At 52.1% G+C, this 15,320-nt stretch overlaps 1 protein-coding gene across 4 annotated transcripts in view; it reads left to right on the forward strand.

Moving 5' to 3' along the window:
• Nucleotides 1-903: 903 nt before the first annotated feature.
• Adcyap1r1 (adenylate cyclase activating polypeptide 1 (pituitary) receptor type I) overlaps nucleotides 904-15,320 on the forward strand; it is a 34,879-nt gene continuing 20,462 nt past the window's right edge. For 3 of the 4 annotated variants that reach the window (XM_013035138.1, XM_013035139.1, XM_013035140.1), the window contains exons 1-4: nucleotides 904-954; nucleotides 2,222-2,327; nucleotides 12,941-13,048; nucleotides 15,030-15,089. In XM_013035138.1, coding sequence (XP_012890592.1) covers nucleotides 904-954; nucleotides 2,222-2,327; nucleotides 12,941-13,048; nucleotides 15,030-15,089 — 325 coding nt within the window. The remainder of the gene's footprint in view (nucleotides 955-2,221; nucleotides 2,328-12,940; nucleotides 13,049-15,029; nucleotides 15,090-15,320) is intronic. The other variant, XM_013035141.1, reaches the window with a different exon arrangement.

Below are 15,320 nucleotides of genomic sequence, written 5' to 3' on the forward strand. Positions count from 1 at the left end.
GCTTCTGTGCTGGCCCCTTTGTCCTAGATCTTGTTTTGTTATTTGTTTTTGTGCGGGTCCAGGCCTGGGTACTGCCACTGAGCTTTTTACTCAAAACTGGAGCTCTACCATTTGAGTCACAGCTCTGTATTGCACCTTGTTGGTGGTTAATTGGAAGTAAGACTCTCACAGACTTCCTTGTCTGGTTTTGAACCATGATGGTCAGATCATAGCCTCCTGAGTAGCTAGGATTACAGGTGTGAGCTACAGACACTAGGCTTGTGTGCTATTTTAAATGATGCTGCAGGAATAGCTTCACATCCCTCCACCCTCCACCCCCTTTCTTTAGCACTGAGATTTTAACTCAGGGTCTCATTCTTGCTAGGCAGGCACTCTATCCCTGAGCCACACCCTCAGCCTGTTTTCACTAGTCATTTTTTCAGATAAGGTCTCTCATTGTCCATCACAGACCTCACTGCTCTTACCCCCATTGCTGAGATGACAAGCAGCTGCCACCATGCCCAGTTTATATGTTGATGTGGGGTCTTGCTAAATTTTTACTGGGGCTAGACTGGTACTGTGAACCTACTGATCTCCATGTCCCCAGTAGCTTAGACGGAGGCACAGGCCACCATGCCCAGCCCTGTGCATATGCTTCTTTCTGTGTCAGTGTGAATATTTTCAGATATTGGAATGAGCTGGCTTGTCTGCTGGAGTAAGCACTCAATGCTGGCACCTGCTTGTGGGTTGGGGGAGTCAAGAACTGGGCATGCAGGTCCCAGAAGGAGACCCCTGGGGGCTGGGAGTATGTTGCAGGTGTCTGGTGCCACCCCAGGACTCAACACCTTTCCTTCCCTGCAGCCTGTGCGTGTGGGGCTGAGCTGAGGCTGCTGGGAGCCAAGTTCACTGTCCTAGCTGATCATCATGGCTGGTGTCCTGCAGGTAGTCCTGGCCACTCTTCTCCTACTGCCTGTGGTAAGAACCTACAACCTCCCTCCATAATTCTTCCGGATCCCAGAGACCCTGTATTTGTGTGCCCACAGTTATGCTCATCCCAGCACCTTCTGGGGACCCCCAGCATCTTGGAGTTAGAGATGGACCCCCACCTCTAGAGAGAGGCCCACATTTTCAAATCTATGGATGGCCACCCTTTCCATGTTGTTCAGCATGGCATGTAGAGGCCCTGGGTGGGGTGCAGAGGCTCTGTTAGCTTCCTCTTCTCAGCCATCGGCACTGCTAGCTCTGGACTCTAGAGAAGTACTCTGCTGATGGCCCTCTGGCAAGGAGCAAGTGGGAAGTGAAGGCTCCCTACTATGAGCCCCACCACCCTGCCTAGGAGTCTGGGTGCCTGTTGTGTTGCTGTCCTGTGTGACTGGCAAACTCAGAGCCTTCAGGGAGCTGCCTATACACCTGTGAGCTTCCAGGACTGGAGCAGCCTGAGAGCATGGCCCTCAGCAGCTCAGATGCCACAACCCCCTCCACACGCATGCACATTCTTGATGGAGCCATCCTGGCCCTTGATTCAAATGACAGCATCATCGAGTGCAGTGGCCATCATCGCGATGTGTGCTGTGAAGTCCCCTGTTCTGAGCTAGAGTTGTTGGGCATGAAAGAGCTATGTAACCTGGGCTGTGGTGTTTTAACTTCTCTGAGATCATTTCTCCTCCTCTGTAAATGAGAGGAGGATCCTGAATGCCTCCTCCTTCTGCAACCCCAAAGGACAGGAGAGGCATGCTCTCAGCCTAGCCCCTGCTTGCTTGCCTGATCCTGGGGGCCCCAGGCTGCCTAGAATCACACCCTGGCTCCAGTCCTCTAAGCCGTGAGGCCTGGTAAGTTCCTATCTCTGTCTGTTTCCATGTCTGTAAAATGGACAATGATACAAACTATCTCACATACACCTACACATATGCACACACATGTGCATGCTCGTGTATGTGTGTGTGCATACATACACACACACACTCATGACATTCAGAATAGTTGCCTGCCCTGCTGGAGTACTTCATGGGTGTTTGCCAAGGTTATCGATGTGGAAGAGTGGGGTCCATGCTGGCCTCACCGTGTTGGTGACCAAGAGGAACCCCATAGTAATTATGAGAGTGGATGCCCTGGCCCTAGAACAAGTTCTCTGCTCTACTTTTCCTGTTTCTTCCCAGTACCCTCTGGTTTCTGCCCTGGGTTAGGAGCCTTATGGGTGGTCACCCTGCCCACCAGTCTTACAGTCCATCTGTGTGTCCCACAGGCCACCACCATGCACTCTGACTGCATCTTCAAGAAGGAGCAAGCTGTGTGCCTGGAGAAGATCCAGAGGGCCAACCGCCTGCTGGACTTCAATGATTCCTCCCCAGGTGAGTGAGGTCGCAGAGCAGCTCACTATCCCTGCATGGAGGTGACCTTTCCCAGTATCTTCTGTACTCTGCAGCATGACAGAGGGCACTGCTCTGGGGCTGTTGCATCCTGCCTCTGGATGTGGCAGTCCTGTCTCCCCAAGGGGCTAAGACGCAGCTGGAGCCTGGCCTGGCCAGCAGCTGGCCAGGGAGCTTGCTGGGTTGCCACCTGGGCCGGTGGCAGCTGAAATGCAGCTGCTGTGGTGGCTGGGCTGTGAGAGCATTGGTCAGTGTCAGGTGGAACTGTCTCCTCCAAGTGCCGGGGCAGAGGTCAGAGCAGAGAGCAGCAGGTGTCCTGGTCACCAGGACTGTGTACCACAGGGCTCCCGGGGGGCTGAGTGCCTGTGGTGGACATGGCCACAGTCTTGGGGTGTTGTCATCCTCAGCCTCTTCCAGGGGGCCCATGGCACCCCAGACCCAGGCATTAAAGGATGCCCTTGAATGATTCCTATTGCCAAGGGAGAAGTGCTGCATCTGTGAAGCCCAGAGGCTCTAGATCACCTCTGCTTCTAACTCCCTGCTTCAGGCGGGTCCTTGGGACCCATGGAAGCAATGCATCCTCTGCTCCCATCTGAGAGGACATGGAGGCCTGGTGGCTCTGCCCCCCTCTCCTGTGTGGTCACTGGAGGGTGGGCTCTCTTCCCCGGTCAGGAGCTATATGATTTCCTTAGAGCCCTCACAGCTTTTCTGAGCACCCAGTGTCCGAAGGCTTCACTGATCTGTAGCCCAGTTAGATGTAGCAGTTTAAGTTGCCTGTCCTGTGCCTCAGTGAAGACAGCCAGGAGAGAGGTGCCCCAGTCAGGGCTGCCTTGCCAGCCTGCCCAGCAAAGGCTCAGCCCTGACCCAGCCCACCCAGCATAGGCTCAGCCCTGTGGACTCTGTATAGGTCTGTCCACCTACTAGGGAAACAGAGGCAGGGGCCCAGATGGGTGCAGATCTGGAGGAGACTCAAAGACTACCCAAAAATTATCTGGTCCAAGTGTCTTGTTTAGGAGATACAAAGTGAAGTGCTAGAGGGGAATGCCTGCTCAGATCACATGGCTGGGTCTAGATCTTAGATATCTGCCTCCAAGCTCTGTTGTTCCTGAATGTCAGGTCTCTGGGTAGAGCCACTGCTATCCTTATGTCTAGGAGGAGAAAGGTGAGGTAGGGTGGGGCAGGATGGCAGGAGCTGTGTGCCTTTTAATAGTGCCCCATCTTTTGAGCCCTGGGCTGCAGCAGGACAACAGAGACTTGCTCCATGAGTGTCCTGGCTAAAGTGGAGGATTGCAAGGCAGTGCTGGCAGGAGCCTTTTACTGGTGTGCTGGAGGGCTGGGGTGAGTCTGTTGTTAGAGGACTGGAGACATGACCTGCTAGAGAGTCAGATAATATAGAAACGGATGGAGGATCAAATGATGCAGGAGCTGCTAGAGGGTCAGGCAATGCAGGAACTGCATTGTCTTTGGGGACTTTGAGAAGAATGTACTCCAGCCACCATCCATGCTGATTAAATCAGAACCAAAGGTGGCCACAGCCACTGATGTCTGAAGACTCCAGGTGGTTCTCAGGGCTGGATGGAGTAACAGGGCCCTGTGGTAGGCCAAGGGCATAGGTAGGCATTGAGCAGCAGAGAAGAATGAAAGATGACCCAGAGAGATGACTCCAAACTAGAGGCCACATCTACAAGAGGCCTGGGGTGGGAGCTGGCCAACTCAGGACTCCGACAACCTGTGTCAGAGCCCTGGGCCAGCTCTGAGGGTGCGTATACATTCCAAGTCCACTTCTAGGGGAGCTCTGGATTCTTGTGGCCACTCATGAAGGCTAGACTTAGCTGGGGGCTGAAAGCCTGCCTGCCCTCAACCCTCCTTTGCTTACTGGATACACAGTGGCCAGGGTACCATGAGGGCCGGAAAGGGCTGGGTCTCAGAGAGATGCACTGCCCAGAGCTGCTGTGGGCAGTGGGAAGGAGACAGGGAGAAGGCACTTCCTGTTGGCTGGTATAGTGGCAGAGAACCCCACAGCATGGAGGAGGGCATGGGATGAGGGTTCCTCAGAGGTGAGGCTGGCAATAACCTTCCTCTAGTCCTGAGCACCTGGAGGAGAGAGGGAGCTTCACCTTCCAGTGACCTGCCTAAAGAGAGGGTCTCACCCCTGTGTTCTTCCCTCCCATGACCTTGAGGCCAGGCCTCAGAGCTAATATAACAGAAGCTTTACACAGTCTGCAGCGGGGGAAAGAGGAGACTAATGGCCAGGCTGGGCCACGAACTCCATGGCTCTTTCCTGCTCTAGGACCGTTGTACAAGGAGGGGGTGAGATGATCATGTGCATGGCCAATGTGGATTAGACTCGCTGAGTGCCAGGCACAGTGCTGGCAGACCACTAGAGAAACCTAGAGTTCTGTTACTCCTGTTTATTAGGAAACTGAGGCATAAGGAGGTTCTGCACCTTAACAGGTGTTATGAGCAGACATGGAACTTGAACTTGAACTCAAGGTGTCTGGGCCTCAGCCACTGTGTGTAAGCCTCAGGAGATGACACTGTGTCCTAAAGCTCTCCCTAGCTCCAGCTTGAACAGTATAAGCTAGGGTTACTGTGTTGAATGAGAAACGCATGGAGAAGTGCACAGGGTAGTGGGCAATGTTTGCTAAGTACCTAATAGAGATGCTATGCTTATGAGTATGACTGCCTCAGTTTGGAGGGCTGTGGGGTTGTCTATATTCTTCTAGGTCTGTGCTAGGAATCAGGCCAGTGCTGTTTGGAACATCTAGAAAGAATCCTGAGAGGAGAAGGATAGGTCTGAGGGCTGTACTTGTGCTTAGGAGAGTGGATGGAGATTCAGGGAAGGGAGAGGCATAGAGGGACAGGCATAGAGGTAAAGATGTGAGCAGGGAAGGGGGTGAGGAGAGCAAGGTTGTCCTAGCTAGGTCTTATGAGCTTGTTTCCTGGGCTAGCCTTGAAACGATGACCTTCTCATATGAGCCTGCTAGGATTCCAGACACGAGCCGCCACATCCAGACACACCTACTGTTCTCTCATACTACTGGTGGCAAAGTAGGATTCGTTTCTACTAGCACTCTTGATAGTGTGTTGAGTTATCACCAAGCAGTAGGAATTTCCTACTGCTGCTGTAAGGTTATCAGTGACCATGGTGCTCTTGGTCTGCTCTTAGTGTCATTATGCGGCAGATGAATGCATTGCCTGTTTATGTTTCTCCCTGTGTATCTTTTGTGGGTCTTCTTATAATCCTTGTAATCTAGTAAGGTCGTAAGGTAGGTTGGTGGAATAGGAACTATTGGTGTGTTGAGGGGGTGTGGTGGTTTGTGTGGGTTGAGGTGGGGGCTTGGAGGGGTTGCGTTCCCTCCTCCCACTGCTGGTCCTCATTGGTCCTGGGGCCCGAGATGGCAATGTGAGGGAGACAGTGGGAGTGGGAGCAGTGCGGCAAGGAAACGTTTGGCAGCCGGAGGCGTGTTCTCACCGAGTTGTTCGGTTTGCAGCATCCTTGGCTTGTGTCACGGGTGTTTCTTACACAGGAGGTCTGGGGGTGGTTTTGTCCCTCACTCTAGCCCTTATGCTGAATGGAGTTTGAGCCAACCCCAGCCTGGCTCTGTCATGTGACCCAAGGAACAGCCAAGGCCAGAGGTGGCACATGGAGGGTGAGAGCCAGTCCAGCTGGTGCCCAGGTCTGCTGCCCAGAGGGAAAGCCCTTTTCTGCTGCAGTGCCCTTGGGGCCAGAGCAGGAGGAGGGCCGTTGTGCGTGGGAACGGCTGCTCTGCTGGCTGCAATGGGCCAAGCAGTCCCCAGGCACAGTCTGCTGGGCTTGGTTCCTGGGGCCCAGCTCAGGGCCTGCCTGTCCAGAACCAGGCCAGCCAGTGCCTCCTCTTTGCAGGCCCATCGGCATCCATCAGCCTGGAAGCCTTCCAGCTGAGGGAGGGCTGGCCAGCCTGGATGCTACCCTCTAGAGGATGTGGATGAGGCCGGCTATGGCAGTATAGGACAGAAAAGATCTGCGGGTTATTAGTCTGTCCTGGGTGCCTTGCCCCAGCCCCCTCTATACTCACCTGGAGGTAGGAATGGCACTCTGGGTTCATTTTCTATCCAGCTGTAGCTTTTCTATTGCTTGGTTGTCATAGACAGGAGAACACATCCTGCTCCTAGACGGCTTATAAAAACGTAGATTGCTGGGTCCCACCTACAGGTTTCCTCATTCTTAGGCCTGGGAGACACGGAGCTCCTGCATTCTGGCAGGTTCCCAGGTGTGTTGTTGGCCTGGGGTCCAAGTTTTGAGATCGGTTCATTCCTAAAGGGAAGGGCTATGTCTTGGATTCTCTCCTACCCCTTCAACATTTACTTCATGGGTGAGTAGGGGACCTCAATTTATGAAAAGAAGAAACCTTTGGCTGTAAAGTAAGTTTCAGTAAATTGAATATTTTTCACCTTTGAATTGTATGCTCAGATGGAGGCCTTGATCTAACAATACTGGAGCATATCCACAGAAAGACAGTGGCTTTGTCTGTCATTCTGGTGTTCCTGGTCTCAGGAGTTTTGAACATTGTGTGGAACTGGACAGAATTATCACCATGACAACCTGAGATTAGCTCTCCTCATCCGGTTCCAGGCGAGAGCTAATAGCCCTGCATTCCCTCTCAGTTCGGCCTGCCTAAGTGGAATCCGTCCCTCCCACTGTCACGATTCACTGCCACCCCCTGGCTACTTTGTGTTCAAGGTCCTAGGTGGGCACAGCTCAGAGAGCATGCAGTGCTGCTGCCGTCATGGTGCCCACCTTCCTCTGCCCACAGTGAGGCCTTTGCAGGCTAAGCCAGGAAGGTTCAGGAGGGCTGGTGTAGAATTGGGGGCAGGGAGAGGTGAAGAGGGAGGTTTAGGTGAGGAGCCAGAAGTGGAGAGGGCTCTCAAGAGATCAAGACCTCTTCTGATTTTTGGCTTTCTCTGGAAGAGGAAAGGGAAGTGGGAACTTGGTGTTGGCCTCACTTGACCGTCACCCTCCTGAAACTCATTTCTGGCTGCAGTGTTGCTGGCCTGTCCTGGTTTTCCTCTTCGTCTCTTTTGTCAGCCCCGCTTCTAAATGTTGGCATTCTTTCTTCTGGAGTTAGGCCTATTTTTTGCCTTTTTTTTGTGAGCTCCACCTCTGGTTGGATGCCCAGGGACTAAACAGAGTCCCTACAGATCATGCCTACTTCCTTTCTCTAGCTTTAGCTTGAGCTCTGGGTCCTGGATTTTTGTCCAATTGCTGTTTGGGACAATTGTCTCCTCTTGGCTCTTATCACTACCTCAAATCAAATAATATGGAGACAGAACTCTTGATTTCCAACTTGTCATTGCTTCTCACTCAGCCATCCCCACTGTGATAAATAGAACATCTGTCTATCATCCATTCTTCCATCCATCCACCCATCACTCATCTATACATCTGTCCATCCACTCACCCACCCACTCACCCACACATCCACCTCTCCAACCATCCACCTATCCACCCATCCATCTACCCTTCCACCCACTCATCCACCCATCCATCCAACCTCTCACCTACCCATCCACCTATCCACCCATCCATCCACCCACTCACCTACCCATCCACCTTCCCACCTAACCATCCACCCATCCATCCACCCACCCACCCAACCACCCATTCACCCTCCTACCTACCCATCTACCCATCCATCCACCCACCCACCCACCCATCTACCCACCAACTCATCCACCCACTCACCCATCTACCCACCCATCCATTCATCCACCACCTCCACTCACCTAAGCATTCATATATCCACTCATCTACTCACCCACCCATCCACCCACTTACTTAGCACTCACTAATCCACTCACCACTCCCACAAATACTTATCCATCTACCTTTCCTACCACTATCCATCTATCCATCCAAGCTGGAAATCAGGGTGACATCTGTAAGGTACCTCTCTGTCTCTGCTGTATGAGTCAGGACAGCCTATACTATGCTCTAGGGACAAGTCAATTTTAAAATCCAAAGACTTAGGACAATGACATTTCTTGTTTGTACATGTCATAGGCCACTGCGGTCATCAGAGGAGGGAGTGGAACTTGGCTTCTCACAGCCATCCAGAGACCCAGGATGTTTCCATTTTGGAACACAACTATGTTTATATATGGCCTGTGCATGTGATTCTGAAAGAACTGTGAGGGAAGAGAGAGGAAGGCAATAGAGGTTTTGGAGACTAATTTCTTCATCTACTTGGAATATAAGTCACATTATGAGTGAGCACTAAGCATGTCTGTCACCAATCCCCATCACTGGCATCTAGACTTCCCCACACATCTCTTTCCATCTCTTCTGCCATTGATCCACATTCAACTCTTTCATCCTCTTCTGGACCACAATAGGTCTTTTCAGGTCTTCTTTTCTGCTTTCAAAATTAGACTATGTGATTCTTGAATTCCCTTTGTGGTAGGCAGAATAAGTCCCTCTCTCATACCCTGAGGCTGCTTAGAGACAGAGTCACACCTAGTTCTCCATACCTGTGAACAACATGTGACTGTACATAGCAAAAGTGACTGAATATGCCATAAGGTCAGAACCTTGAGATGGGGAGATTATCCTGACTTAATTAGGTGGACTAACCCCCTCATACATGTCCTTACATGTGAAAGAATCATGAGATCCAGACAGGGGAGAGAAGCTTGCTGATGCTGAGCTACTGGGCTTGATGGAGAATGAGGTGGCTAGTTGACTCTGGAAAGGTGCAGTGAAGGGTTTTTTCCCTCCCGGAGCTTCCAGAATGGCAGCCCTGTCAGCACCTTGATTCTAGCCCAGTGAAGACCTTCCCAGGCCCCTGGCCTCCAGAGCTGCATGACAATAACTTGCAGCATGTGGAGACACTCACTTTGTGTATAAATCTCCAGCAGCAGCAAGAACCTAGCACAGCATCCAGCAGCCTCTCAACATTTAGCATCACATCCTTCCATGTTTCTCCAGACCCTAGGCTTGGTGAGGTCCAGACTGGGTACTTTCCTTCTCTCCTGTGTGATTCTGCAGTATGGTACAGTCTGACACATTTTTCTTAGTGTTCCTTCAGTGAACAAGGGGGAGGAAAAGGAGAAGGAAAAGGGTGAGAAGAGGAGGGAAGGAAGAAAGATGTCTTGAGATTTCCCAGCCACAACAAAACAGAGCTATGTTTTGTCTGGCATGCAGAATTGTTAGGGATGTAGATGCTGTGTGCGTTCTGTTTGGAAGGCAGGAAAATGAGTTTCTTCTCCAGTTAGAGAAACCCAAGGCTGTGTTGAGAGCCCACTGTTTGTCCTCCAGAACCAGGAGGCTGTGAACTCCTCCTGGGTCAAGGGCATGTCTTAGGACTTAGGCCCTCGGTCATGGATCTTGTTCTGGGTGTTTCTGCTGTCTGGCTGCACGGACATAAGACACAGACAGAGGGGACAGGAAGAGGTGCCAGAGTTGTGGCAGCTGGATCATTAGGGTTTCCAGGCCATGGGCTGGAGATCTTGATAGATATTCTTAGCAAATCCTAGGGGGATCTTCTCTATACTCTGGTCACTCAAACTTGGGAGTACACATAGACATCTGACCCTCCTCAATGAGAATTGTGGTAGAGGAAACAAAAAGCATGTCACAGGGTGCTGGTACAGATGCTGAGGGCTGGCCCCACCCTTTCCCTCACTTCCCTCACTTGAAAATTACAGACCTTTGTATATACCCTGTATACCTGGTGCCTAGATGGTCCCTGGCATATAAAAGGCACTTGGAAAGTTATGAGCATGCAACCCCTGCCCTGTCTACACCTCTGCTTCCAGCCCAAGATCTTTCCTTCAAGTATCCTGCCTGGCCCTGGATTCCTCCTTGCCCCTTAGCTCTGCTCACTGGATCTTAAGTCATTCCTGATCTCAGCAACATCTGCTGGCCATGGCAGATGGCTGTGCCAGGGCTTAATGTTCTGTATTACAGAAACATCTGCTGGGCAGGGCTCCTGGGGTGTGGGCTCAAGGCCATGCTCCACAGCCTTCCCAGAGTAGGCACGGGCCATGGTGGCAAAGATTTGCTTTTGGGTGTATTTCAAGGACATGGTGTCACAGCCACATGTGAGTTGGTGAAACAGTGGTGAGCAGGAATCATCCTCAGTGTCCCGACCTGGCTTTGTCTGGCTCCCAGTGTCCCTGCCCTCTCCATGCGCAGTACTCAAGAGTTCCTGCAGCATTCCCAGTACTATGAGCCATCTCGCACAGGCCAGTGCTACTGGGAGTTCCCAGGCCTGAGAGATGGAGCTTTCTGTACCCAAGCTGTGGGCATCTTCTGGTCTCAGCAACACCTAACAGTCATGACCTTGACAGAGGGACTGCAACCTCAGGAGAGCCCTCTCTAGCCTGGTGTTGGCCATATGTCCTCCAGGCCTGTCAGCAGCTGGCCACCAAGATGTCATTTCCCCTTGCAAGTCTCTAGTTCCTCCTCCTGCCTGGATTGGTCTTCCCAGGGTAGTGACTCCCAGGGGTGCTTATGAAAGTGATGGAGTTAGTGCTGACGACCCAGGGAACTTGTGCTGGGCGAACCCTAGAACTTTCTATGTATGAACTCAATTCCTGGGATGGGGCCACAGGGGTCCTGTGCTTCCCTGGCATAGAGCCCACTGCAGATTGGCTCCCTGTCTTGATATCTGACTTCTCACTCTACCTCCTCTGCTGTGCCTTCCCCCTCCCCTCATTGGCATTGCTTACCTCACAAGCATGGGGTCCCCAGGGTCTCCTCCTCCTTGCTCTTCTCACTTGATCATCTTCTTCCCCTGGGTGACTTCTCTTACCACTACCCCTACAACAGAGAAGGAGAGCTTGATGGGACTGGGTGAAGGGCAGGAGCTGAGGATACCATGTTGAGAAAATGGGATGCTCAGAGCATGGGAAGCTTTTAATTATTGGTGGTGAAGTGTGTCCATGCAGATACCGACTGTAGAGCTTATGATCCGTGGTGCAGGGCTGAGAGGACACCTTACAGAGGCATGGTTGAGGTCCTGGTAGAGGGCCCCTGACTCTTAAGCTCTGGAGGGTATGGTCCATAGGGCTCTTGGAGAAGGTGCTGGAGCTGGTGGTGGGTTGGTGGGGCAGCTTCTAGCCAGGCTGAAGTGCGAGGTAAGGGTTAGGGGGGTGTTGCGCAGTCACAGACTGCTGTGTCCAGGTTGTCTTTGGTGTGAAGAGGGACATCTCTGCAGGTAGTTGATTGTGGACTGATGGGTAACAGGGACTGGGCATAGCTGAGTGCTGCTCTCGTGTCCCTGGGCAGGGTGAGCTCCTCCAGTGTTGGCCAGGATGTCACCAGCATGTGCCATCGGTTGTAGGCAGAACATGATCCAGCCAGGGCTGATTTGTTCTTAGGAGTTTGCATCAAAGAATTCACTGTTACTGTGCTGAGAATCAGTACAAGGTGAGGAAGATGATCAGACGGGAAAACAGCAGTGGTAAGAGAGAGAGGGAACAGTAAGCAGAAGGGGTCAGAGACTCCTGTACCCCAGATCTGAAAATCCAGTCCTCAAGATTTCCCACACCCCCAGATCTGAAAATCCAGTCCTCAAGACCTCTGTGCCTTCAGATCTAAAAATCCAGTCCTCAATCAAGATCAAGCTCTTCCTCTTCTTCACAGCCCACGTCCAGCTAGCCACCAAGCCTTATACCTCCCTAACGCCCTTCAGTGTGTACTTCCCTTCCTCTCCCTCAGTCTGCCCCTGTGACATTGTGCTGGCCTTCCTCATCTCTTCCCACTCCATGCCCTTCCACAGTTCCAGCCTTGGCATACAGGCTGCTGCCTGAATGGCTTTCTCCTCCTGTCAGCTCCTCTTCCAAGAGCCAGCTCTGTGCCAGCTCCTGGCTCCAGGCCTTGTGGTAGGCAGGTGGGGGTGTGGGGCACAGCCTCAGGCTGGTTCTGGGTCTCCCTGTAGGTGGGGAGGACCTATTGAGGAAGAGCTGAGGCCAGACACAGAGAGAGGGCAGGATGGGAGGCTAAAGAGGAGCAGGGGCAGGAAGATGAGGTTCCAGATATGGCCTCTCACCCTCAGAGATCTAGTACTAGCCTGGCACTTCCCTGTCTCCAGGAGTATGAGACCAGCCTGCTACCTCCTGGTCCCAGAACTGTGGGGCTGGGACCTGTGGAGGCAGAGAATCAGATGAGCTCCTGGGGTCTGTATTTCTCCTCTTCTCTGAGAAGTCTTCCAGGTCCATCTCTGAGCCTCCTTCAGATAGGAAATCTGGCTTTCCTTCAAGCTATTAACTGCCAGGACCTTGCAGCGTCTGGCTTGTGCGTGGTGCTCACAAACTGATGTGTATGTGTGCGTGTGCAAAGGGTGCATGTGTGAGTGTACATGCATGGTATGTGTAAAGCACATATATAAGCATATGTGTGTGGGGTGCATAGGATGCAGGCATGAAGCACATGTGATGCATGTAGGGTATATGGTAAGTATGTGCATGCATAGTACATGCATGAACACAAATGCAGTGTGTATGGATGCCTACATCTGTGGACATGTGTGTCACATACCAATGACTGGGCATGGCATATGTGTGTATATGGGCATATGGTATATGTGTGTACCATGATTGTCTCCCTGTAGGCTGCCCTGGCATGTGGGACAACATCACGTGTTGGAAGCCTGCCCACGTAGGAGAGATTGTCCTGGTCACCTGCCCTGATCTCTTTCGAATCTTCAACCCAGACCAAGGTAGGTAGCCGAGTGTCTCTCTGGTTGCTCTGGGCCAACCTGGACTCAGATTTGGCCCAGGCCCTAGGATGAGCTACTCACCAATCCGATCCTGGGGATCGGACCCTCCTGAGACAGATGGTCAGGAGCCCCTGCTCCAGAGGGAGTGTGCTGGAGATGGGAGGTGGAGCCCCTGCTCCAGAGCATGTGTGCTAGAGATGGGACGTAACTTAGGCTCATGTGAGCATTGCTATGATCCTCTGAGCTACACCCTCAGGCATGGAATGGGGGCCAGATCTCCTGTTCACTCTTGTACCCCAAGTCCCTGGTCTAGTCTACCAGATGGGAATGTGGCATGGTGGCTTCCTCCCAGAGGTCTCTGGATAGAATGATGTCCACATGTGGACTCTCAACCTAGGACTAGACTCATGTTGCATAGTTAGTGTTAGCTGCCATTAGAGGACACACAAATGACAGGCACACATACTCAGACATCCTCAGATGAATAAGATTGTGGACAGATAACAGGAACACATGATCAGATGTCCTCGGATACATAGGAGTGTGGCTGGCCAACATACTTGTTGGCAAACAAAGCATTTTCTTGATCACTGACGGCTGTGAGGTGTCTGTAAGGGCCCAAGATAGGAGGCACTGGTGGTTTTGTTCTCCAGGGACTCCTAGCTGTAGTTTGTGACCCTGGATGCTGGCTTGGCAACAGATTTACAACAATGACATCTTCTTGTGAGAATCCTGGTGGGGGTAGCCCTTGAGGAGCTGACTTTGAGCATGTCTGCCTTTGGGGTCTCCAGATGCTACTGAAATGATGAAGGGAGGAGGTCCAGAGAAAGATTTAGGAGCCTGTGGGGTAGGCACAGAGCTGAGCTGCATGGTGGATGCAAGATGCTCTGCCCAAAGGCAGGGATCACTGATGGTTCCAGACCCATGAGCGGGTCATCCTGTCAGAGTCTAAGAAGCACTGGGAGCAAATTCACATCGACACCTCATACTCCAGCCTCTAGGGAAAGGGACCTGAAGGAAGCATGGGGAAAGACAGTGGCAGGTGTTGGGTCACAGGCTTCTGTCTCTGTTCTTCCATCTCAAGACCTTACCCTGCTTTGCTACCCACTACTGCTACTTCTCAGACCTCCTGCCAGCCCAGAAGGTGGGTGACTTCCTAGCTCTCTCAGCCCCAGGGCATGGGGACTGAGCAATTTTGGAAGAGATTGGTAGGGAAGTGCTGGAGAGAGGCCCCATGAATGGAGGTACTGTGGCCCAGTAGCTGCCTGTCATTCAGCTCTTTCCTAAAGCAGTCTTTTACACACTAACTTAATCACTTCTGTGTGAGTTGCTTTCATTCAGCCATTTATTTAAGATTTGTTGAGCATCTACTCTTGGTCAGATTCCCTGCCAAGATTGCTTCTTTTCAACCACAGCCACCACAAAAGACAAAATGAATTCACAGTAAAGTAAGATTTCCTTTACAGGCCCTTCCTCTGCCCCTCCTTCCGCCAGTGCCAGAAATGTTATTTACACCTGTTCCTAATGGCTCATTAAGGCAGAGTCTTTAGCACCTCTGTTCACAGGCTGACTGGAGAGAGTTGCCCTCCTCCTGGAAGGGAGGGAGGGAGTGCGACTTCCCATTTGCTTTCTCAGTTCCCAGGAAGTCAGGCAGCAGTGTTGGCTCTGTGGGGTTTTGGAGATGCTGGCGAAGTGGGGACTTTCTTCCCCTTACCCCTCTTCTCCCTTTCCCTCCTCCCCATTCTCTCCCTTTCCCCCTTCTCCTTCCTCTTCCTTCTCCCTTTTCTCCCCTCTTCCCCCTCCTCCTGGAACACAGCTCTGTGCTCTGGAAGTGGAGGTAGAGGTCTGCTCTGCCTGATGGGCCCAGCAGGGCTCTCCTCAGAGTTTTGGGATGGGGAGGGGGAAGAAGTGGTAACTAAGAACAGACCCCAACTCCAACCTCTGCTCACCTCTACATTCTGTCTCTTTTTCTCTGCTGCAGTCTGGGAGACGGAAGCCTTCGGTAAGAGGAACCTTGGTGAGGACAGATTACTGTCCATTTGTCCATCCAGCAGGAGCTCAGCCTCAGGAGGCCCCAGGGGCGGGTGGAGTAGCTGGCCAGGTTCCTCAGGGGTCCTATCTGTCCCTCCTCCCTTTCTTCAAACCAACTTAATACTCCTGGCAGCGGGGCTTAGGAAGAGGGACACAGCCCTTGACTTATTCAGAGATCGAAAGTCACTGGTACAGGGTTAGAACATGTGTCTGCTTGTCTGCAGAGTGCATGTGCATGCAC

The sequence above is a fragment of the Dipodomys ordii genome, unplaced genomic scaffold (assembly GCF_000151885.1).
Source record: "Dipodomys ordii isolate 6190 unplaced genomic scaffold, Dord_2.0 Scaffold205, whole genome shotgun sequence".
NCBI classification, from domain to species: domain Eukaryota; kingdom Metazoa; phylum Chordata; class Mammalia; order Rodentia; family Heteromyidae; genus Dipodomys; species Dipodomys ordii.